The following is a 24,425-nucleotide window of genomic DNA, read 5'->3' as shown; positions in this document are numbered from 1 at the left end:
CCTAGAAGTTGTTTTAGAAGTTAATAAAAAGTTTTTGGAAGGGCATTTAAGATGTTTTTGGTTGTATGAAATATAAATACTTGTTTATTATGTAATTAGTTGGTACTTGCTCTTCGAAGTTGACTGGAAGCTGTTTCTAAAACCTAGTTTTGGAGTTTGGAATACAACAGCCCAGGGACTGATTCTGTGGGTAAGTCTACACCGCAATTAAACACCTGCAGCAGGTCCATGTCAGCTGACTTGAGCTTGTGGGGCTGCAAAATTGTTGTGTATTCATTCAGTCTCGGGCTAGAGCAGAAGCTCTGGGAACTCAGGAAGGAGAAGGATCCCGGAGCCCAGGATCCAGCTTGAGCCCAAACATCTATACATCAATTTTTAGCCCCATAGCCTGAGTCTTGCGAGACAGAGTGAGCTGGTCTTTCATTCCAGTGTAGATACACAGAATTACCCTGATTACCCTAATACCCTGATTACACAGGGTAAGTCTTTTAAAAAAAAAAAAAAAAAAAAAAAAAAAAAAAAAAAGCAGCTCTGGCCCAAGCTCCAGCAGTTAAACAGAGGTGCAGGAATGGGGAATGTAACAGTAGTTGTACACAATTTAATCCAACATTAGGGTCTTCTTAAATCTGAAATTGCTTCATTACAATTTGTTTTCTAACCGTCCCCCTTTAAAAAAAAATCCCCAACGTTTTTCTCTTCAGTCATCCCCATGCCATTCTGCATTTCCCCCCTCAACAGCATTCTGAATGGAGCACTTACCAAGTAATAGTGGTAGATTATGGACGATGGGTGAATTTTCTTATATATATTAACGTGCCCACAAATCACTAACACCTCCTTGTTTTGTGGGTTTTTTTTTCTAATTTCATACTTGCCTCCATGTTTCTTGGGTCAAACTTCTCTCCTAGAGAATGTATCCTATTTCATTCAGCCTCATTTGGCACTTGTTTCTGTTCAATTTTAAGTTATGTCTTTGGCTTACAGAACATTACACAGTCTCTCATAGTGTTAAGTATTTTCCCCATATCAGCAGATCAACAATTACTTAAATTGCACACAGAATCCTTAAAGTTCCAAGATACAATGATTTGTTACACATCAGATGCTGAGGCAATCATGAATGGAAGTCCCTCAAGCATGTTTCTACCATAAAAGGGAGCTAGGAGAGAGTTTAGCACTTCCTTTATTGAGCTGGACCTGAAAAAATCCTTGGCTTCCATTCAAAATGGAAAATAATCATATTTTGAAGTCTAGATATGACCAATCAACTGTTCTCATAGTGTACCGTTGATGTTAATCACCTTATTCAAATCTTTTTGATCTATACAAGTCTAACTTGTTTGATTTTAATATGAACACTTTACTGTAATCCAGTCATCCGGAATTTGAACTGGATCAGTAACATGTAATTTTACCATCCAGTAAAGTTCAATGTTTACATTATTTCTCAGTGCTAATGGGAATTTACACAATGCATATATTTTGGTGATATTCTGGGATCTGTATCCATTTGAAGCATAAAACAGTTACACATCTGTTTTGTAACTGCTGTTCTTTGACATGTGTGGCATGTGTCCATTTCACTTTAAGCATCTGTGTGCCAGTGCACCAGAGCCAGAGATCTTTTTCCTATAGCAGTAGTTGTCAGGACAGCATATGCTGGTGTTACTAGCCATAAGTATAAGGGGCAGAGCTGCTTCGACACCCCTCAGTTCCTTTGCATCAATAGCCAGTGTTTGTGGAAACTCTGATACAGAAGGGAAGGAGGGTAGGTCATTGAATGGAGATGTGAAATACATCTCAAAAGAACAGACATTATGAAATAAGTGTGCAACTGGTTTTTCTGAGAGTGCTTGCACATGTCCATTCCATTTTAGGTGACTCAATAAGCCATTACAGATGGAGGAGGGTATTTGAGTCTATATTAACAAGGACTGTTAACAAATAATGAGCAGTGAACATATTAACTGAAGACCAAGTGGCAGTCCAGAAGTTGTCACTGACGGGACATGAACCAGGAAAGCTTGAGCACTTGTAGAGTGTGCTAAGCCTTTAAAGTAGAGGATCATCATAAATGTTGTAACAGATGAATACAGGAGGATATCCAGGAAGAAAACATCAGGGAGGTAAACAGGTTTCACTTTCATCCTTTCTGCAAAGGAAATAATCAAAACTCTTTGGTCCTGTTCAAGTAAAACACCCAGATAATGTCTGAATTAGGGAGTCTTTCTTCATCTTTGAGAGAGAGAGAGAGAGAGAGATTGGCAAGTATATTGCCTGATTCATATGAAAATCTGAAACCACCTCAGTAAGAAATTTGGGGTGTGGAGGCAAAGCAACCTGTTCCTGGTTTAAAAAGGCGGGCTCATCCATCAACGCTTGGAGTTCAGCAACCCTCTTTGCCTAAGTGATAGTTATTAAAAATGCTACTTTCATCAAGAGATGAGATGAGCAGGTGGCCAGGGGGAAATCAAGTTTAAATCCCAGATGGAGCTGGATCTTTAGTTGGTGGGATAAATCTGTTCAAACCTTTTAAGAATCTGATCACAGGGTTGGAGAACACCAATCTGCAATCTACAGAAGATTGAAATGCCAAGATAGGAGACAGGTGAACTCCCAATGACCTGACTGAAAGGAGTTTCTCCTTTAGGTAAAACAGATAAAACAGAATAAAACTAAATGAAAATATAAAGAGAGGTATTTTTCTGTTGGTCTTGGTATTCTTCTGTTGGGACCATACAGAAGACATCTTCCACTTGAAAAGGTAAGGGTATCTAGTAGAGGACTTTCTGCTATTCAAAAGAAAAGAACATTCCACACTGCAGTGGAACGGGCAGATTCCTGATGATCTAACCACTGAGCATCCAGGCAGTCAGGCACAGGCTAAAAGAATTGGGGTGCAGAGTCTGGCCATGGGCCTGTGAAATTATATTTGAGTCCTGAGGGAAGGGAACTAAATCCCAAAGAGAGAGGTTCAACAGGTCAACAAACCAATTTTGGCAAGGCCAAGTGGGTGCTATCAAAATTGAAACAACATGATCTTGCCTGAGTTTTGCCAGCACACTCAGCATCATACAGATGGTGACATTTTCTGTTCTGATAAGTGGTGAACAGGTCTAACTATGTTGTTTCACAAATCTAAAAAATGGACATTGGGCCTGAGGGACCATTTGTGATCTCTGCTGATAGGCTGCCAAGATAGTCTGCTAGCAAGTTCTGAGATCCAGGGAGATGAGATGCTATGAGTGAAATTGTTCTTGATGCAGAAATTCCAGAAATTCCACCTCCTGGAAAAAGGGGTCTGACCTAGCCCCTTGTTGTTTGTTGAGATTAAAATGTTGCCATCTTGCTATCTGTGATTATTTGTGTGGAATAATGTGGGGAAGAAACACCCAATAGGCCAGATGAACAGCACAAGGTTCCCTAACACTGATGTGGAGAGAGAGGTTCTGATCTGACCAGAGACCCTGAGTCTGAAAAGTTCCCTAGGTGAACATCCCAACTGAGGCATAATGCATCTGTGACTAGAGCCAAAGAAGACAGAGGTGAATCAAAGGAGACCTTGTTGAATACATTAGCAGAGTCCATCCATCAATCTAGAGAGGATAGAACAGCTTCAGATACATGTTTCGACACGTGTAGCAGATGACAAGAAGGATGACTGATAGACTTCAACCAGCTCTGTATGACTGAGGTGAAGTCTTGTATGCTGAGCCACATAAGTGCAAGCTACAAAGTGTCCCAAAATTTCAAGCAGTTCCTTACTTTTGTACGGGAATAAACCTGGAATTCTTTGCAAAGGTCATAGATTGCTTGAAGCCTGGCTTGACACAAGTCAGCTCTCCCTGACTTAGAGTAAAGAACTGATCCTATATATTTGATCTTTTGTACAGGGAGGAAAAAGCTGATTTGTCTTTGTTGATCAGCATACCCAAGGAATGGAATACCTCAACACCTTCTTTACCTGCTGGCTGGAAATTCCAGGGGGCAACCAATCATCCAGATATGGGTCCATGTGAACTCTGCCCTTCCAGAGTTCTGCTGCCATCAATGCTATGTGAAAGCTCAGAGAGCCAAGGACAGACCAAATGAAAGAACCATGAATCGGGACAGGAGGGACTAGGATAATGAACATTTTCTATGAAAAACATAAGAACTTGCTGTGACACTGATGTATAGCCAAATGGAAGAATGCATTCTTTAAGTTTAGGGCAGTGAACCAGTCATTTTGACATAGGGAAGGGATAATAGAAGACAGTGTAACTATGCAAAACTTTATCTTTTCCATGTAGTGGTTGGATTTTGAAGGTTTGAAATAGGTCTGAGGCATCCCTTGGATTCTGGAATGAGAAAATATAGAGGGAATAAAATCTCATCCCCCAATTTGAGGAGGCACTTCTTCTGTGGCTCCTAATACATCCGAGGTTGAACTTCTTGAATCAGTTCTGTCTCCTGAGAATAGTCCCTAAAAAGGGGGGGGAAAGAAGAGAATTTCAGGGTATATCCTGTTGTAGTGTACTTAATCCCACCAGTTTGAAGTTATATGGGGCCAAGCCCTAAGGAAATGGGAGAAGCTGTTGCCAAAATCTCAGGTATAAATACCCAGAGACTTTAGAGTACCCTAGAGTCTTTAAGAGAGTGTAAAGTCTCATCTGCCTTCCTCAAAAATAAAATTAGTGCTATCAAAAGATAAGTCCTCTATTGTTTGTTGCATTTCTACAGGTATGCCTGATGCCTGCAGTCAAGCAGCACGACTCATAGTGGCAGCTATTGCCATCACTTGAGCCACTGAGTCTGTCTCATCTAAAGCAGCCTCTAGAGAGGACTATGGAATTAAACGGCTTTCATTTATAAAGGCCCTAAACTCCTCCTCAGCATCATCTGGTACCTGGTCTTGAAATTTAGACCCCGAGTCCCAGTTTGTATAGTCATACCTAGTGAGCAACACCTGACAGTTCACAATTTTAAACTGTAAACCCAAAGAAGAAGAATCCTCTCTCCCAAATAAATCATTTTTTGTTTCCTTATTTTTGGAAGTAGATTTAACCCATCCTTCTCTTGACTTCTCATTCACAGCCACCACCACTAAAGACTCTGGGCAGGATGTGAGTGAAGATATTCATGTCCTTGTATCATCACTTGATACATTTCAGTTCTTTTACCAGTGGGTGCGAAAGAAGACAAGGGTCTGAAAAATAATTTTAGTAGGTTCCAAAATCATCTCATTAATAGGCAGAGCCATCATAATAGAACCTGATGAATGTAAGATGTCTACTAGCATGGTGAGGATTATCTTGGACTGCATCTCACATGGAAGTGGAGCACAACCACAGAACAGTTTCTCTTTCAACCTACTTCCATAAGAGTTGTGCTACTGAGAGCTATATTTGTACAGTGAAAATCATGGAGATACTCCAGCTCTTCTGGAGTAGGATTGCGATCTATAGGAACCCACCTTCAAGTCATCTGATGAATCGACTGAGTGCCAAGGCAGTGCAGTACCTGGTGGAGAGGTAGGCAAAATGGAACTGGAGCAAACATGAAGTGGACTGTACTGATGAAATTATCTGGGGTTTCCCTGCAGATAGTACCAAATGCTTGGCCTGGTGAACAGAAGCACCGTAACAGACAATATTGAGAGAAAGGCTGTTGGTGGTGGTACTTACATGCCAGTATCAAAGCAGTTGTCATAGTAAGTACCTGTGTGACTGCCGTGGTAGCAGTTACAGATTCCTCCTTCAGAGGTGTGTGGGGTATTGAAGGACACACATGCCTCAGGTGTCATCGGTGCAATCTGCATTAGAGAAGTTGGTGCAGCAGAAGGACAAGGCAATGGAGTCAGTCTCGATGGTACCCCATAAGGTGCTGAAGATGAGAACTCAAATTGCTAGAGTGTGGTACGAGAGAGCACCTCTCTGAGGCTACTCTAGCCTTAGAACTCAACTTCTTATGTGCATCTGACCAGTATCTAGCCCTCTAAGATGACAGCTCATTGTGGCGTGAAGAGGCTGAAGTGCTGGACTTCGTCTGATGCTTACCCAGCATAGAGGATAGAAAGCATAATCTTCTCTCTGGGGGCTGGTCTACAATAACACTGTAAGTTGATCTAAGTTAAACAAATTACATAACTGAAGTCAATGTAACTTAGGTTGACTTACAGCAGTGTCTACATCACACTATGTCAACAGGAGATACTCTCCCATTGACTTAGCATGTCTTCACCAGACCCACTAAGTTGACATCATTGCATCAATCGCAGCACAGCTGATTTAGCCAGTAGTGTACACATGGCTTGGTTCCCTTCATTGTGGGGAAGCGACATGTTAGTTCTTGCAAACTGAACAGCTGGGTATATAGTGGGGATGCAATGCTGCCTCCATGTTGAAGCCAAACTTCTCCCAGCTTCTTAGTATAGGTTTTAAATCCCCTGTAAATGGGCACTTATGCCTAACATGGCTCTCACTCAGACACTTCAAGCAACCCGTTAGGCTAGCAGCAAGAATGAGAGGAGGGCCCACACACCACCCCAACAGGTACCACTATGGGAAAAACTTCTCTGTCTCCAGTTCGCTGGTGCGCAGACCCTCCTAAAGTGGAATAAACACATGCAAGCACACAAAGACTGTAATATGAATGTAGGCCAGTTTGATAAATCTCACATTTTTTAAAAATGTTCTTTGCATTTAGTTTGGTAGTCCAATTATACAAGTGTCTAATAATCTGTTTTTGCAGAATGCTTTTCATCCAAAACATATATATGGAATTCCTGTTCGACTGTTTCAGACTGTGTGATATTTAGCCTTATAAAGATATGCAGTGTGATTTTGCCACATAGGCTTATTTTGTAATGGCTATTTGAAACAAATATAGTTCTCTTTTAACAGGTAGTCCCCAATCATTATGTATATGATTGCTGTGATTACACTGTATTCCACTTCCACTGAATATATATTTTGAAATTCATGTTTAGTTCATTTATTTCCAGTACTACAAACCAATCTGTTGTAGAACCTTGCTTGGTGAATTAAATTAAACTAAAACACAAATAACTCTGTTCTGGCATCATGATCAGAGTTTTGTCTTCCTGCTGAATGGTCATGAATGTATTTCATTTATTTATTAAACTGTATTGTACCACACCTCTTGTACTGGACATCCTTGAAGATGTTGTGATTGTCTCCACATATATGGCAAATAAATCTCATCTCTGCCATTTTTTTACCCTTGGATGCTACCTTTGTATCTGCATTTTTAACTGCACATTTCAGTTCTTCTACTGCTTCTTAGCACTTTTGTTTGGGAAGCACAGTTTTTACTAGCGCTGTGAACATCAAGTCAATTTCTCACAGCAATCATTCTTTGGCATAGTAGCTCCTCATACTACAAATAATTCAGTACCATCCCATCCATCCATTAATTGTTCGGTTCATACAACTGTTTTATTAAGTAGTTATGCAACATAAAGATCAATGATTTCACCCAGCAGCTACTTTCTCTCAAAGAAAATTGCCTTTCCTAAGTGATATGGTTCACAGTTTTCTTGATTTTTCAAAATATTTGTCTATCAGTCTTCAGTGTCCTTCATGGCCCATTGAAATGCAGTGCTGATCTCCGGTGCCTCTGAGCCTGCCTCCCATGGTAGTTCGCATGATTCTACCCTCTCAAATTTCTCTTCTATACCAATTGTTCTCAGAAAAATTTGCAAGAGTTGCGATGACTTCTTCCACTTCTCTATCAGGGTTCCTTCCAGAATGAAAAATTAATATGGCTTCATTTTCTCTCTTTCTGTGAAAGATTTAATTTACTTCTGACTTTGTGTAATAAAGATACAAGAATTCTGGAAACTGATCAATCTTTATCTCCTGGCGCAACCAACATGAGTTGGTCCAGGGTTACCCAAGGTCATTTAAACAAGGGTCAGTATCTGCTGAGTAGAGGCTACTGCAGAGATGGTCCCTGCGGGCTGTAGTTTGCCCATCTGGCCCATGGGACCATCTTGCCCTGCCCTTGGGCTCCCAGCTGGAGAGTCTAGCCCCCGGCCCCTCCCCTGCAGTCCCCCCTCCCCCAGAGCCTCGGCTCACTGCACTGCCAGCACTCTGGCCTGCCGCTCCTGCTGGGCGGCGAGCTCCTGCTGCTCTGAGCTGCATGATAAGGGGGCGGGAGTCTTGGGGGGATGTCAGGGGACGGGGGGGTTGGATAGGCATGAGAGGGCCTGTTAGGGGGCAGGAAGTATCGATGGGGTTGGGTCAGGGGGATTGGATAGGGGGCTCCCGGGAGGGGGTGGTCTGGGACAAGGAGCAGCGGGGGTTGAATGGGTCAGAGGTTCTGAGGGGGGCAGTCAGGGGGCTGGGGCCAAGCTGTTTGGGAAGGCACAGCCTTCCGTACCCGGCCCTCCATACAGTTTCACAACCCCAATGTTGCGGGCCAAAAAGTTTGCCCACCCCGAGCTGTTGTTACATCTGAGTAAAAAATTCAGCTCAGAATTCAGTTTAATCCTTTACACTTTTCTGAAATCCAAGAAAAACTTTTTACAATCAATATCCACAATATCGTCTATTGCATACGTTTGGCATGTAAATTTTAAAAAATAAACAAACAATTAAAATAGCCATGTATTTGCTGTTTGTGATAATGGTCATCCAAAAAGAAAAAAAATTACTAGTATACATAAAATGAAGCTAAATGAAGAAGCAATGTTAGCAATATCACCATAACCACTTCTTCACCTCATCATATTTCAATGAATCAACTTCATTCTCAATATAGCTAGCTGCAGAGCTAGGAGATTTAATTTATGCAAACACCCATACTTCAACACAAAATAATATAAACTCTTAGACTTCACTACCATTGTTACAAAATGTTTATTTGCTCCCTTAATACTTCCAAGTATTTCTCACCATGTCCTGATGAAAAAATAAATGGTAGAAGTGGAAGTAATTCTATGACTTTATTATAATGAAAATACATACTTTTACATATTTCATTTACAAAAAAATATATTTTCCCAAGATATATTTAATAAACCTGCTCTGCGTTGCTTCTTATCTTTTAAGCAGTGCACAAAACAAATGATGCTCAATGCCTCAACTGGAGACTCTTAGAGCTAAAAACATTAAAGAACCTTGTTTCTCAGAAAGTGCTGAGTAACATCCTCTGAAAATCAGGCCCCTTTAAGGGGTCTTAAAGTTCGGCACTCAAATCACTAGTCATTTCTGAAATTCTTGGCCAAACTTATTTAGCCCAACACATCTGACCATGTGCCTTAATGAAGAATGAGAACTGGCCAGACTGAGCGTGTTAACAAATAGCTTCTTGATACAAAGCTGCATGAGATGTCAGCAACTACTATGAAACCAAGTGATCGAACTATGTGAAAAGCTCAAACTCAAAGGCCTGTGAACAGCTATCCTAAAACTCTGGGAAGGACCTAAAAATCACTAAACCAAAGTACTGCTTTACAATACACACTGAAAACGTCCAACTCTGAATTCTTCACTGTTCAAGGTTAACAGCTAAAGTTGTCTGGGTTTGGGAAAAATAAAAACAAAACCAAACCCATTGATGTAAATCTCTGCAATAAAAAGAGTAGCTATCTATACACTAAAAATTATAAAACCCACACAATGTAAGGTGGTGGTCTGCTGTGGACGCTGGTACATCTTCACTTTCTATTGGTATTATTTTGTGTCTATCTCCTCCCCTCACACTTTATTTTCCACACTGAGTTATGGGTGTAATGAGTGAAAGTTATACTATTTAACATGCCTACTGCAAATCTTAGGAAATGTTTTCATGCGGCTGATAGCGGGACTACATACTCCAAAGGCAGCATTTTTGGAATATAGACATGTCCTGGGCCTACCCTCATCCCACAGAGGCTGATTATGCAAGGCTCCCATTGAGGGGAAGCAAATAGTGAAACAAAATGTCAGTTGAAATACCTGTGGGTGTTTCTATAGGTTCACTTGTGGCATTGTGCCTATCTGCATTCTCCACTGCAGAATGCTTCCAGGAGCTGCTGCAAGTGCAATGGCCACTCATAACCACATTTAATGCAGCAGCATCTTTGAAAGCTTTGGGATCCTCTGGTGATACACAACTGCCTAAGTGCCAACTACTGTTATATGCAACATAAGCAAAGGTCACCTAAGGAAACATCTTCTCCCTCTTAAGGATGAATAATCCTGAAGTTGAAATTTGTTCACTAATGTGTTACTAAGGCATCAAAGTGCTATTATTTGATGACAGCGTAAGAGAGAATGTACCCAACAATGATTAGCATCAGGCATAACTCTTATCAAAGATTTGGCATGTTAGTTCATGGCAAACTAATTATGATCAGTGTCAACAGAAGTGCACATTTTTTTTTTTTATCAACAGACATGCCAGATCCTTGTCAAAGTAAAGAGCATATATTTCCTGCAGTTTAGTTTGGCAAACTGAACAAAAACACTGAGGTATGCTAGCCAGATACAGTCTCTTCCTTTTTTAAATAATCTGAGTGCATCCTTTACTAAACTGATGAGATCAAACAACCTCGGCATCAACTAGCCATCATTTGGTTGTACAGTACATGTGGGCTTCACCCGTTTCAAGATTCCTCTCGACCCAAGTCGTCACTCTCACCAAAATAAGTATAAAATATTAGACTCTAAAAAGAAGGCTAAAACTTAAAGGAAGGATCTGTGTTAAATCTTCTTTTTATCAAACATAGAATCATAGAATCATAGAATATCAGGGTTGGAAGGGACCCCAGAAGGTCATCTAGTCCAACCCCCTGCTCAAAGCAGGACCAAGTCCCAGTTAAATCATCCTAGCCAGGGCTTTGTCAAGCCTGACCTTAAAAACCTCTAAGGAAGGAGATTCTACCACCTCCCTAGGTAACGCATTCCAGTGTTTCACCACCCTCTTAGTGAAAAAGTTTTTCCTAATATCCAATCTAAACCTCCCCCATTGCAACTTGAGACCATTACTCCTCGTTCTGTCATCTGCTACCATTGAGAACAGTCTAGAGCCATCCTCTTTGAAACCCCCTTTCAGGTAGTTGAAGCAGCTATCAAATCCCCCCTCATTCTTCTCTTCTGCAGACTAAACAATCCCAGCTCCCTCAGCCTCTCCTCATAAGTCATGTGCTCTAGACCCCTAATCATTTTTGTTGCCCTTCGCTGTACTCTTTCCAATTTATCCACATCCTTCTTGTAGTGTGGGGCCCAAAACTGGACACAGTACTCCAGATGAGGCCTCACCAGTGTCGAATAGAGGGGAACGATCACGTCCCTCGATCTGCTCGCTATGCCCCTACTTATACATCCCAAAATGCCATTGGCCTTCTTGGCAACAAGGGCACACTGCTGACTCATATCCAGCTTCTCGTCCACTGTCACCCCTAGGTCCTTTTCCGCAGAACTGCTGCCGAGCCATTCGGTCCCTAGTCTGTAGCGGTGCATTGGATTCTTCCATCCTAAGTGCAGGACCCTGCACTTATCCTTATTGAACCTCATTAGATTTCTTTTGGCCCAATCTTCCAATTTGTCTAGGTCCTTCTGTATCCTATCCCTCCCCTCCAGCGTATCTACCACTCCTCCCAGTTTAGTATCATCCGCAAATTTGCTGAGAGTGCAATCCACACCATCCTCCAGATCATTTATGAAGATATTGAACAAAACGGGCCCCAGGACCGACCCCTGGGGCACTCCACTTGACACCGGCTGCCAACTAGACATGGAGCCATTGATCACTACCCGTTGAGCCCGACATCTCTATCTTTCTATGGCACAGCATTTTCCTTATACCTCTCTGTTTATTGCCCATCTTTCATTGTTTAAGACAGGGGTTCTCAACATTTTTCTTTCCGAGGCCCCCTCCCCCCAACATGCAATAAAAACTCTATGGCCCACCTGTGTCACAACACCTGTTTTTCTGTATGTAAAAGCCAGGTCGATGATAAGGGATAGGAATCAGGCCCCACATCATAGGGGGCACTGCAAAACTAAGTTGCCTACAGGCTTCAACTTCAGACTTGGGTATTGGGGTCAGGGCACCAGGCTGCAGTTCCTTGCGATGGGACTTTAGCTTTCTGCCCTGGGCCGTAGAGAGTCTAATGCCTGCCATGCTTGCATGAAACCTGCTCACAGCCCCCCCAGGGAGCCCCGGACTCCTGGTTGAGAACCACTGCTTTAAGAAATACAGATGAAAATAATTTTTAACCAACCCCCCACGTATATTCATTTAAAAAAAAAAATCAATCACATTTCTGTCAGTCCTGCATTGTTGTGTGTTGTGCTTCCTCAAAAGGCAGCTATGTAATTAAGGATGTGTGGATATAGTGATACCGAGGTTTCTATGGCAATTATTCATTTGAATTGAAAATTGTGTAGATGAAAAAAATCTGTTCATGTGCAGCACGTAATTTACATCTGCTTCCTAAGAATTTTAACTTGTACATGGTGAGTTGTGAATTCATATTTTCTTAGAATATATGCTCTTCTGCAGCCAAAAGTGAAGATGTAGTAGTAAAGACTGTCTTCTTTAACAGATAGCTGTTCCCTGCAGTGATTCTGTACAACTCTTTGCCCAATGAAAAGTTAGTCAAGTGCTTATTGGTAAAATGAGAGAGTTGTCTACATTCATTTTCACACTAACTTCAAATTAAGGTAGATTAAAAGGAATTAATGAACAAATGACTATATGTGGCTTGTTTCAGAGTAGCAGCTGTCATAGTCTGTATTCGGAAAAAGAAAAGGAGTACTTGTGGCACCTTAGAGACTAACAAATTTATTAGAGCATAAGCTTTCGTGAGCTACAGCTCACTTCATCGGATGCATCCAATGAAGTGAGCTGTAGCTCATGAAAGCTTATGCTCAAATAAATTTGTTAGTCTCTAAGGTGCCACAAGTACTCCTTTTCTATATGTGGCTTGTAAGCCAATGCTTGGAGGAAGGGAGAGCCGAGAAGTAGGGGTAATGAGAGGGAAACAGCAAAATTATGCTGGCCATATTTACATTTGGTTTCCTACGAAGACAAGGCCTTAGAGTACTGAAGGAGTAGCACTGATGATGATCTCTCCCTGACCTGAAACTATGGTGCCAAGTCTAAACTAGGATAACAGGTTATGTTTTAAAGCATGTTAGTTCACACCTTTTAAACTAACATGGATTTCACTAGCTGTCAAGTCCTGTTTAAAAACAGGTAAAGTTATGTGTTAAAAAAAATTAGCTGGTCCTGGTCATAGAATATTAGGGTTGGAAGAGACCTCAGGAGGTCATCTAGTCCAACTCCCTGCTCAAAGCAGGGCCAACCCCAACTAAATCATCCCAGCCAAGGCTTTGTCAAGCCAAGCACCCAAGGATGGAGATTCCACCACCTCCCTAGGTAACCCCTTCCAGTGCTTCACCACCTTCCTAGTGAAATAGTGTTTTCTAATAACCAACCTAGACCTCCCCCAGTGCAACTTGAGACAATTGCTTCTTGTTCTGTCATCTACCACCACTGACAACAGCCTAGCTCCATCCTCTCTGGAACTCCCCTTCAGGTAGTTGAAGGCTGCTATCAAATCCCCCTCACTCTTCTCTTCTGCAGACTAAATAACCCCAGTTCCCTCAGCCTCTCCTGGAAGTCATGTGCCCTAGCCCCCTAATCATTTTTGTTGCCTTCCGCTGGACTCTCTCCAATTTGTCCACATCCCTTCTGTAGCGGGGGGACCAAACTGGATGCCAGGTGTGGCCTCACCAGTGCCGAATAGAGGGAATAATCACTTCCCTCGATCTGCTTGCAATGCTCTTACTAATGCAGCCCAATATGCCGTTGGCCTTCTTGACAACAAAGGCACACTGCTGACTCATATCAAGCTTGCCCAGGTCCTTTTCTGCAGAACTGCTGTATAGCTGGTCGATCCCCAGCTTGTCACGGTGCATAGGATTCTTCCTTCCTAAGTGCAGGACTCTGCACTTGTCCTTGTTCAACCTCACCAGATTTCTTTTGGACCCTTCTTTCTCTGGTCCCTATCCCTACCCTCCAGCATATCTACATCTTTCCCCAGCTTAGTGTCATCTGCGAACTTGCTGAAGGTGCAATTCATCCAATCATCCAGATAATTAATAAAGATGTTGAACAAAACTGGCCCCAGGACCAACCCCAAGGGCACTCTGCTTGATACCAGCTGCCAACTAGACATCAAGCCATTGATCACTACCCGTTGAGCCTGACAATCTAGCCATCTTTCTATCCACCTTATAGTCCATTCATCTAATCCATACTTCTAACTTGCTGGCAAGAATACGGGAGACCGTATTAAAGCTTTGCTAAAGTCAAGATATATCACATCCACCACTTTCCCCATCCACCCTAGCACTGGATCAGTTTTCCTAATCTAGATATGTCTTACAGGTTTTTAGGGCATAAGGAAGGAAAAGGCTCATGGGGCCTTCCCCCGGCTGAGTACTCTTTGCATATCTATATTGGGTTAATCACACTCTAGTCTCAAATTTGTAACAAATATTTTATCTAATCCAAGCCATGAGACTCTAAAAACAAAAACCTAACTGATATATTCATTTACATACATTAAACTGATTAAAATATTTCATTGTTTTTCCTGAAACAAATCTATTCATAATTTTCTATCCCTTTAAAGGTTATATAAGCACACCATCAACCATCTCTCAAGCTAAAATATTACTTGTGTAACTCATTTTATTCACAAATATTTAATCAGTTGAGTTTAAAGCATCCTTGAACACACAAATCTTCCTGTGCATCAACTGTATATATGCAATTGAATATAGGGAGAATACCTACTAAAAATATTAATGGACACTATTTGCTTTTACTTCAGGGTAATTTGGGGTGTGGGTTAAGTTTTCATATGTATCTATGACGGAAAAAGGAAAATGTGATTAATATCCTTGGTGTTTCTGGTTGCAAACAATGAATAAATTATAATTCATAGATGAGTAAATAATAATGTGACTTTTTTATTGAACCTGCTATCTAAGAACCTTGGACAATTTTACCAATATGAGTTATTTACATCTCACAAAACCCACGTGAGGAAGGTATACATTATTAGTCCCGTTTTTCAGATGGAAAAATGAATACATCCGTTATGTGACTTGACCAAAGACACAGGAATGAGAGGTACAAGGACAATTCAAGATAAAAGCAGAATCCCAGTCTCTAATGTTTTTACATGTTTTATTTATAGACATATAACATGCAGGCAGTAGCACCATATCTAAATTATTCTAGAATGAGAGAGACTCAGGCAGAGAAGACCAACTTTAATGATATGTCCAGATTTGAAGAGACAACTGCAGAAAAAACTAATTACCAGCATTTCTTTGAGATCAAACTGCCTGCTTATTCAATCACAAAGTTTGGAAGTCTCCCGGTGCCCGTCTAAATGACCACTTATTTTGTTGAAAGCTGGTGGGTAATTCTACCACACAATAGTCTGCCGCACACTAACTCTCCATGTGGACCCTGCTGCTGCACACTGAACATCTTCCAGTCAGTTTTGACTATCACACTTTGAAATTGGAGTAGATTAAAGCACACTTGGGAACATTTAGTGTGTGTCAGTGGAACCCACAGAATTACTTAGTACGCAACACAGTAATGTGTGGTAGATTCACCCCAGCTTGCTGCAAACTAAGTTTTCATTTACACAAGCCCTGAATAATAGTACCATTAGATGAATCCAATAATGTTACTCACGGCCGTCCCTAGCCATTTGGGTGCCCAAGGGACTGGGAGGCAGGAGCTGGGGGGGGCACTTTGGAGGCCCCCACAGGCCCAGAGTGACCCTGGGAATTAGCAGGGGGCCAGGAGCATCTCCTCCCATCCAGTCCCATTGTCCTAACCAAGTAGGTAATGCTTCTTCTCAAATACCTCACTGATTTAGTTCCCAAAAATAGACCATATTTACATTAAACATGTCCTTTTTATCATCAGAAATTGTCTTTGGATGAGACAGTCTGGCTCCAAGTCCTTCTGTACCACCATCTTGTAGTTCTATCTTTTGCAAACATTAGGGCCTCCATGAAGAACAGCATCATGGAGAGGGAATTTCAGACCTCATCCATTGGTAATTTTTCTACTTCTGGAACATGTGCTATTGCATACTGTCTATGTCAGTTTACTCTCTTGCTGCTGTACACACCAGCCATGTTTTTGATATTCATCTGGCCCCCATCCATGATAGTACCAGAGCATCTTCCAAGTATTTAAAAATAGGAATAACAATGGCACTCTCTCTCTTCCTTCCAACCAACAGAAGAAATAGCTTGATTAGTTTGTGGGTGGGTGTGGCATGGTGGTGCATAATTACTGGTGGAAGGATAAGTGAAGGGCATGTATTATTTTTAAATTTAATTCTGAATGTGGAAGGGTCTGTGGTCATTCTGATCTCCTGTGGGACTGAGCTTCTAGATCCAACTCCTATAAGAGTTGTCTGTCTGTCTGTCTCTGCCTATTCTTTTTCACTAATTTTATGTGTCTGATAAACACAACTGTACCAGGAGGTTTACATGGCTATGAAGAGAGAGCAGAGGTGAAAGTAAGCCAGTACCACCCGGTATGATGTACCGGCAAGAGCTGGTGTGCCGTACCGGGGTGGATTGGCTTCCCCAGGTGCAATTTAAAGGGCCTGCGGCTCCCAGCAATGGCTGGAGCCCCTGGCTCTTTAAATTGCTGCCAGAGCCCCACTGCCGGAGCCCTGGGATAGCGGTGGTGGGGCTGGGGTAGAGATTTAAAGGGCCTGGGGCAGTAGCAGCGGCCGAGCTCTGGGCCCTTTAAATCATCCCTGGAGCCCTGCCGCTGCTTCCCCAGGGCTCCAGCAGGCTCCGGGGACGATTTAAAAAGCCTGGGGTGGTAGTGGCAGCCGGAGCCCTGGGGAAGCGGTGGCGGGGCTCCGGGGACGATGTAAAGGGCCCAGGGCTCCGGCTGCCGCTACCGTCCAGGGCCCTTTAAACTGCTGCCAGAGCCCCCGGCTGCCGCTGTGACCCTGGGAAAGGGGAAGGAGGCACTTGTCGATAGAGGGTGGGCCGGGGCTGGCTCTGACCCCCAAGCTCCGCCCATTCCACCCAAGGCCCTGCCCCTTCCGGTGGCCAATGCCGGCCTGAGCCCAGCCCCATACCGGTAAGTCCCTAGACTTACTTTCATCCCTGAGGGGGAGAGATGTGTCATGCAGCTCGGGCCAAAACCAGTGGAGAACTCTGAATGTCTGGGCACTGGAATCAATGGATGAAGCAGATCTACTGCACCTAAGAGTAAGCTCTCTGTGCCTAAATGGGCACAAATGACGTGCCTGTAAGAAGAGAGAGCCTTGACTAGACTTCTGCTTCAATACTGGTCTCAAGATGGACTCAGTGCTGTTTCTGAGGGACTTAATGCTGTCTAAACTTTCAGAGCTAGAGTTCCATCCTAGCAATACAAGACCCAAATCTTGTAAAGGAAGTATCATTCCTTTAGGCATAAGTGGAAGCACACATAGACCGAGCTGCTGATTAAAGCTGTGAAACCATTATTTCAGTTGGATGAAGTGGGGAGAGAGAGCGGCAATGACTTCTGCATGGCATTTCATCCTGCTGCTCACTCCCCACAGCAGTATAGTCAAGGATGGGATTGATACATGAACAGGATGCAATGTCTTATAAATGTAAAATTATTGAATATGCATGATTTAAGGACCAGGTATACTTCTGGATCATTTTAGCAGTTTTCCTGTGTAACAGACACAGAGTAATTCCTCTGCAAATAAATCCACACATATTCCTCAAAGTCTAAGGACAGAGCTTAAAGTTCAATGAAAACTGCAGTTTTTAAAGTTTTCTTTAGCCTCCTGGGTCTTTTGTAGAGAATATATATTGTTCATAAATACTTACTATGTAACAAGCCATTCATAAATGTTATTGCTGAACTTTATTATAAGAGACATATTATTGTCAGTGAAGAGTGATAAATCTAGTGATAAATCTAGCAAATTTAATTCATACCAGAACAGATTCATACATGATATTAACCTGGGTTTTTTTATTCCTGAATTTTTTTAGCATCTTTTAAAATGTCATTCAATGTATAGAAGTTCTAGATATTGGGTTTCGCCTACAAAAGAGCTCAGACCCATTACTTTTACTTATGTAGTTATTCCTTATTTATACAAAATCAGTGGGATTACTCACATGAGTAAGGGTTGCAGGATTGGGTTTTAGGAATATTAATACATGGCATACCTTCATTATATATCTTTAATCCAAAATTCATAACATACCTGAGACTTAAAGGAAATTGCAAATCCCATGATAACACATTACAAAAATAGTTACACAAAGGAAAAAGGAACCATTTCAATATCTTAATTAGATTCTGTTTTGCCTATTATATTAGTAGCAATGGAACTTATTCAGTTTGAAAATATTTTGCTTGCATGTTCTGTAGATATAATACAACTGCTTTTCATATCTGCTTTTAACTAAGCACACAGATCCACACAAAATCTGCTCTTCAAGCTTGATCCTGCAAGATGCTAAGCGCCTTTGGCATCATACAGCAAAACACTTAATCAGTGCTTAACTTTAAGCTCCTGAGTACTCCCATTTGCTGGATATGGGCCAGAGTGCCCAGCATCTTGCAGAACTGAGTCCTCACTGAAGGATTAAATATAAACTCCATCAAGCTTCGCTACTACTGGAGCCAACATCAAGGTTATTGCAGTTCTGAAGCCAAATAGAGATTTTATGAAATGTAGGTCTGTTAATGCTCACGTTTTTATGTATGAAATCTAAAAGGCATTCTCTTATTACCATTTTACCTCAAAAAATACATTTCTGGGCTTATTCAGGTCCTATGGATTCACAAATCTTGGGAGCAAAACCTATTAAACAAGCAATATCTGTCTTTTGAAAAAGAATAGAAATTGTTCCTATTTTTTTCATCTGGGTAGACCACCATCACAACCTATGAATCGTGTAATTAGCTCAGACAGCAAATATAAGTGAACTAATTGATTAATTGTTTGGCTGAATAACCATGTGATAGTAACTGCACACTAATTGTTTAAAAACTAAAACAAAATCCAGTAAACTTGAGCCAAACACTATCCTTCCACCAGTTACCATAGACAAGATATGGCGCTTACAGCCTACTACATTCCCTCCCCCCCGCCACACAGCCCTCTTTAACCCGCCTTCAAAATATATCTGAACAAAGATTTCCATTTCAATTTGCAAAAATCATTAAAAATGTTGTTCTTTTCCTCCCACCACTTAATGTGGGCAATGAAAATCATATAAGAAATCAAGATATACAGTACAAAAATAACTTAAATCAAAGAGTTAGAAACAAACTCTGTATATTTAATCAAAAATTATAAGCTAAGTACTCTTGAGAGTTTATACCTAGCAAACAGATATTTAATATTTAACATAAATACAGTTCCATATTAAAACAGTTTGGGAATAAATGAATTATCTGTCTCATTTAAGATATTTAAAATATTTCAAAATTATTAAAGAAAATATATTCACCTTTCTTGTCATCGAAGTACAGTGTCTGTTGAGCTGGATTTGACCACTGGAGGGAGGTGTTATCATTTTGATCAACCCTGCAGGTCAAATTTGCTGTTCCCCCTTCAACAACTGTAACATTCTGTGTAAGTGGAAACTGCCCTTGGCTGCCTGAAGGGGATTAAAGAAAATAGAAACAAAAAAAATCCTGATTACAAGAAAGTTATAGAACAGAATTTATTACATTAACTTCTCACAGCCTGCAGTCTGAATTTGATGTAATAGTCTTACCAAAGGTGGGGGGGGGGGAGGAAAGAGAGATACCAGAAATATGTTCTCTATATCAGAGAGTTGCCAGGTTAAATTTAGGAGCTGAAGATTATTTAATATTCATTATCTTCTAGGAAGTATCCTACAATCCTTATCCCTCCCTATTCAGACACACAAACCAAAAACCATGTCTATAGATGCTTCATTATATATGGTTCTTATTTTGAAGAACATAGTTAAATGTACCTAAAAACCTAGACTATTTATAACATCTGCTAAAAGCAAGAAATATTAAAAAACAGACTATGAAACTCTCAACATGATTTTTTTAAGCCAGAAAGATAGGGTATCTCACACATTTTTTTGATAATTTTCTTGATGGTTTTGTTTGCCAGTTTTGATATTTTGTCTAAGAACAAGTGTGGTGTGAGGAAGTATCACCTGAACTTGTTGGGGATAGACTTGATGTAATAGTCCTTTCACATCTCTAACTATTATGAGTTTATCCCAAAAATGTTATAGAGCACATTAACAATTTGCTGAAAAAAAGAAAAATGTTAAGCTGTCCAAAATACCTCTTCTACACATTTCCAGGTACATATTTAATATAAAGAGCAATTTTGTGAAATCAGCACATACTTTGTTATGCAATACTGTCAAGAAGAAACAGAGGAACTGTAACAAAAGAAGGAGTTAAAGTTTTTAATGTGCATGTGGGGAAAGCTTACAAGTAAAATATACTATTTGTTTTGCTAGAACCACTGACATAAAAGAGTCTTATAATGGAGAAGTACAACACATAGATTGGCACTGAAGAGTATGAAAAGCCTGAAGTGGAAAATATCCTTACAGTCCTAAATGTAACCAATAGACAAGTTCACGCTTATGTCATACTATTATATCAAATAATATTAACTTACAATATACCAGTAGTTATAACAAATGCCCACAGATCTGGCATAAAACTTTAAGAGGAGTATTATATTTTAGTGGCACTGATCATAGAACTCTGCCCAAATAAATGAGGGGTTGGGATTTAGCCTACACAGAAGGCAAAAATGATTAAAAACAAGTGCAATTATGCAACTATGCAAAGAAACTGAATAAATTATAGACACACACTATTGTTGACTTGGTTATAGCGACAAGACAGAATCCAGGGCAAGTTTTGATGGCTGTGAAGTAGCTTATGCAAAATGAGTTTGGTGGTGTTACTCCAGTTCCTGCGAGGCAGGCACCCACAAAAAACATTACCACAGCTGGCAGCCTTGTTGGCAGTCTCGCAAAAAGTGCCAAAAACCTTGAAGACTAACTAGCCTCTCACAGCTAAAAGTGGACTGTTCAGTTCTGGGTTGGAATAAACTGGAGATCACTGACTAAGCTTTCTGCTGTTGCTTAGGCTGTTCTTTTCTGTAGAAACAGCATCCTTCACAAGCACTCAATTTACATTAAAATACTTTATTGCCTAAATTTTTGTATTTTGAACAAAATAAATAAGCAGCAGTTGCAAGAAAAGTCATCTCAATAAATAAAATCAAATGAACTCAACACAGTTTTAATTCCTCAATTAAAACAAAAATGTTTCCTTGGCATGAGACTATAGTAGCTGGAGGAAATATAGGATAAAAGAGTTGTAATCAAAATATCAAATTTGAGCAAACATTATTGGAGCAAAAACTGTACATTTTGTGTCAGCCATCTCTTTTATACAGAGAGTAAGCTGACCAAAAACACCTGTATATTTAATGGGATGGAATATTTATGGTAAGTAGAATATAGGGAATATTGAAAATATTACAACTAGTTTAACCACTGCAAACAAACACCAACATTTTCATGACACCCACTGTATGTGACATTTCTTGAAATAAACATTAAAAATACCCAGTGAATCACAATGAAGAAAAAATTAGAAGACTTGTCATATTTTTCCATCACTTCTCCCCTTCCCAATCCCAATGTTTCCAGGAACCTCACAGCAATTCTTATTGCTTGAATTCAAGTTTTAAATATCCAGAAAGGCACATACAGCATGCTATTACTTCCACTAAATTACAGTGGGCTTTCCAAACAAATAACCTTCTAATGCACAAATTCTGGCTCAGTAAATTGTATAGGTTAAAACACATTTTGCATACAGAATATGCAAGTCTGAACTACTTTAATACTATTAACACAAGTAGCTGGTTCCAGAGAGGACTGCAGTGAAATTCACCAGGAACACTGGAGAAAGAACAGGAAAAATAGTTTAAACAAGTGCTCTACAAGCAACTGTTCTGCAAAAACTGCTCGAGACCCTAAGAAGGTTTCATATACTGTGTTCATGGAGGTATCATTCCTGCAAGATGTTGAGCATGCTGGCCCTGAAACAGCAAAGCACTTAAGTGTGATTAATTTTATGCATGTGAAGAGTTCCATTAAAGTCAACAGAACTTAAAACTAAGCATGGACTGGGGCCGTGGTGCTAAGTGTCTTTCAGGATTGAGCTGCCAATTACCTAAACAAGTACTAAATCCTCAAGAAGTCTCCTTCTAGATAAAAGTTTTTGGAGCTGTTAACCCAGAGAAGCTAGCAGCAAATTACAATAGTACTGTTGAAGCCCTCTCTCTTCGGGGCAAAAAACAAAACACACACACACACACACAGTAGTCCTGTGGAATTACCCCAGGCCTGAGACTTTGGAGACCAGATATATATTCCAAACTAACCCTTTGACTGATCCCACTGAGAGTTACCAAAAGAAACTACAGCATTTGCTCAAGAAACTCCCTGAAAAAGCACAAGAACAAATCCGCACAGACACACCCCTGGAGCCCCGACCTGGGGTATTCTATCTGCTACCCAAGATCCATAAACCTGGAAATCCTGGACGCCCCATCATCTCAGGCATTGGCACCCTGACAGCAGGATTGTCTGGCTATGTAGACTCCCTCCTCAGGCCCTTCGTTACCAGCACTCCCAGCTATCTTCGAGACACCACTGACTTCCTGAGGAAACTACAGTCCATTGGTGATCTTCCTAAAAACACCATCCTAGCCACTATGGATGTAGAAGCCCTCTACACCAACATTCCACACAAAGATGGACTACAAGCCGTCAGGAACAGTATCTCCGATACTGTCACGGCTAACCTGGTGGCTGAACTTTGTGACTTTGTCCTGACCCATAACTATTTCACATTTGGTGACAATGTATACCTTCAAATCAGGGACACTGCGATGGGTACCCGCATGGCCCCACAGTATGCCAACATTTTTATGGCTGACTTAGAACAACGCTTCCTCAGCTCTCCTCCCCTAATGCCCCTACTCTACTTGCGCTACATTGATGACATCTTCATCATCTGGACCCATGGAAAAGAAGCCCTTGAGGAATTCCACCATGATTTCAACAATTTCCATCCCACCATCAACCTCAGCCTGGACCAGTCCACACAAGAGATCCACTTCCTGGACACTACGGTGCTAATAAGCGATGGTCACATAAACACCACCCTATATCGGAAACCTACTGACCGCTATTCCTACCTACATGCCTCTAGCTTTCATCCAGATCATACCACTCGATCCATTGTCTACAGCCAAGCGCTACGATATAACCGCATTTGCTCCAACCCCTCAGACAGAGAAACACCTACAAGATCTCTATCATGCATTCCTACAACTACAATACCCACCTGCTGAAGTGAAGAAACAGATTGACAGAGCCAGAAGAGTACCCAGAAGTCACCTACTACAGGACAGGCCCAACAAAGAAAAGAACAGAACGCCACTAGCCATCACCTTCAGCCCCCAACTAAAACCTCTCCAATGCATCATCAAAGATCTACAACCTATCCTGAAGGACGACCCATCACTCACAGATCTTGGGAGACAGACCAGTCCTTGCTTACAGACAGCCCCCCAATCTGAAGCAAATACTCACCAGCAACCACACACCACACAACAGAACCACTAACCCAGGAACCTATCCTTGCAACAAAGCCCGTTGCCAACTCTGTCCACATATCTATTCAGGGGATACCATCATAGGGCCTTATCACATCAGCCACACTATCAGAGGCTCGTTCACCTGCGCATCTACCAATGTGATATATGCCATCATGTGCCAGCAATGCCCCTCTGCCATGTACATTGGCCAAACTGGACAGTCTCTACGTAAAAGAATGAATGGAGACAAATCAGACGTCAAGAATTATAACATTCAAAAACCAGTTGGAGAACACTTCAATCTCTCTGGTCACTCGATCACAGACCTAAGAGTGGCTATACTTCAACAAAAAAGCTTCAAAAACAGACTCCAACGAGAGACTGCTGAATTGGAATTAATTTGCAAACTGGATACAATTAACTTAGGCTTGAATAGAGACTGGGAATGGATGAGTCATTACACAAAGTAAAACTATTTCCCCATGGTATTTCTCCCTCTCACCCCACCCCCCACTGTTCCTCTGATATTCTTGTTAACTGCTGGAATTAGCCTACCTTGCTTGTCACCATGAAAGGTTTTCCTCCTTTCCCCCTCCCTGCTGCTGGTGATGGCTTATCTTAAGTGATCACTCTCCTTACAGTGTGTCTGATAAACCCATTGTTTCATGTTCTCTCTCTCTGTGTGTGTGTGTGTGTGTGTGTGTGTGTGTGTGTGTGTGTA

General features: G+C 41.2%; 1 protein-coding gene across 8 annotated transcripts in view; it reads right to left on the bottom strand.

Moving 5' to 3' along the window:
• Positions 1–24,425, bottom strand: part of CADM2 (cell adhesion molecule 2) — a 1,073,705-nt gene that overhangs the window by 248,218 nt on the left and 801,062 nt on the right. For all 8 annotated transcript variants that reach the window (XM_038385081.1, XM_038385064.1, XM_038385091.1 and 5 more), the window contains one exon: positions 19,527–19,676. In XM_038385081.1, coding sequence (XP_038241009.1) covers positions 19,527–19,676 — 150 coding nt within the window. The remainder of the gene's footprint in view (positions 1–19,526; positions 19,677–24,425) is intronic.

The sequence above is a fragment of the Dermochelys coriacea genome, chromosome 1, assembly GCF_009764565.3.
Source record: "Dermochelys coriacea isolate rDerCor1 chromosome 1, rDerCor1.pri.v4, whole genome shotgun sequence".
Lineage (NCBI taxonomy): Eukaryota > Metazoa > Chordata > Testudines > Dermochelyidae > Dermochelys > Dermochelys coriacea.
This window is presented reverse-complemented; position numbering and strand designations above follow the sequence as displayed.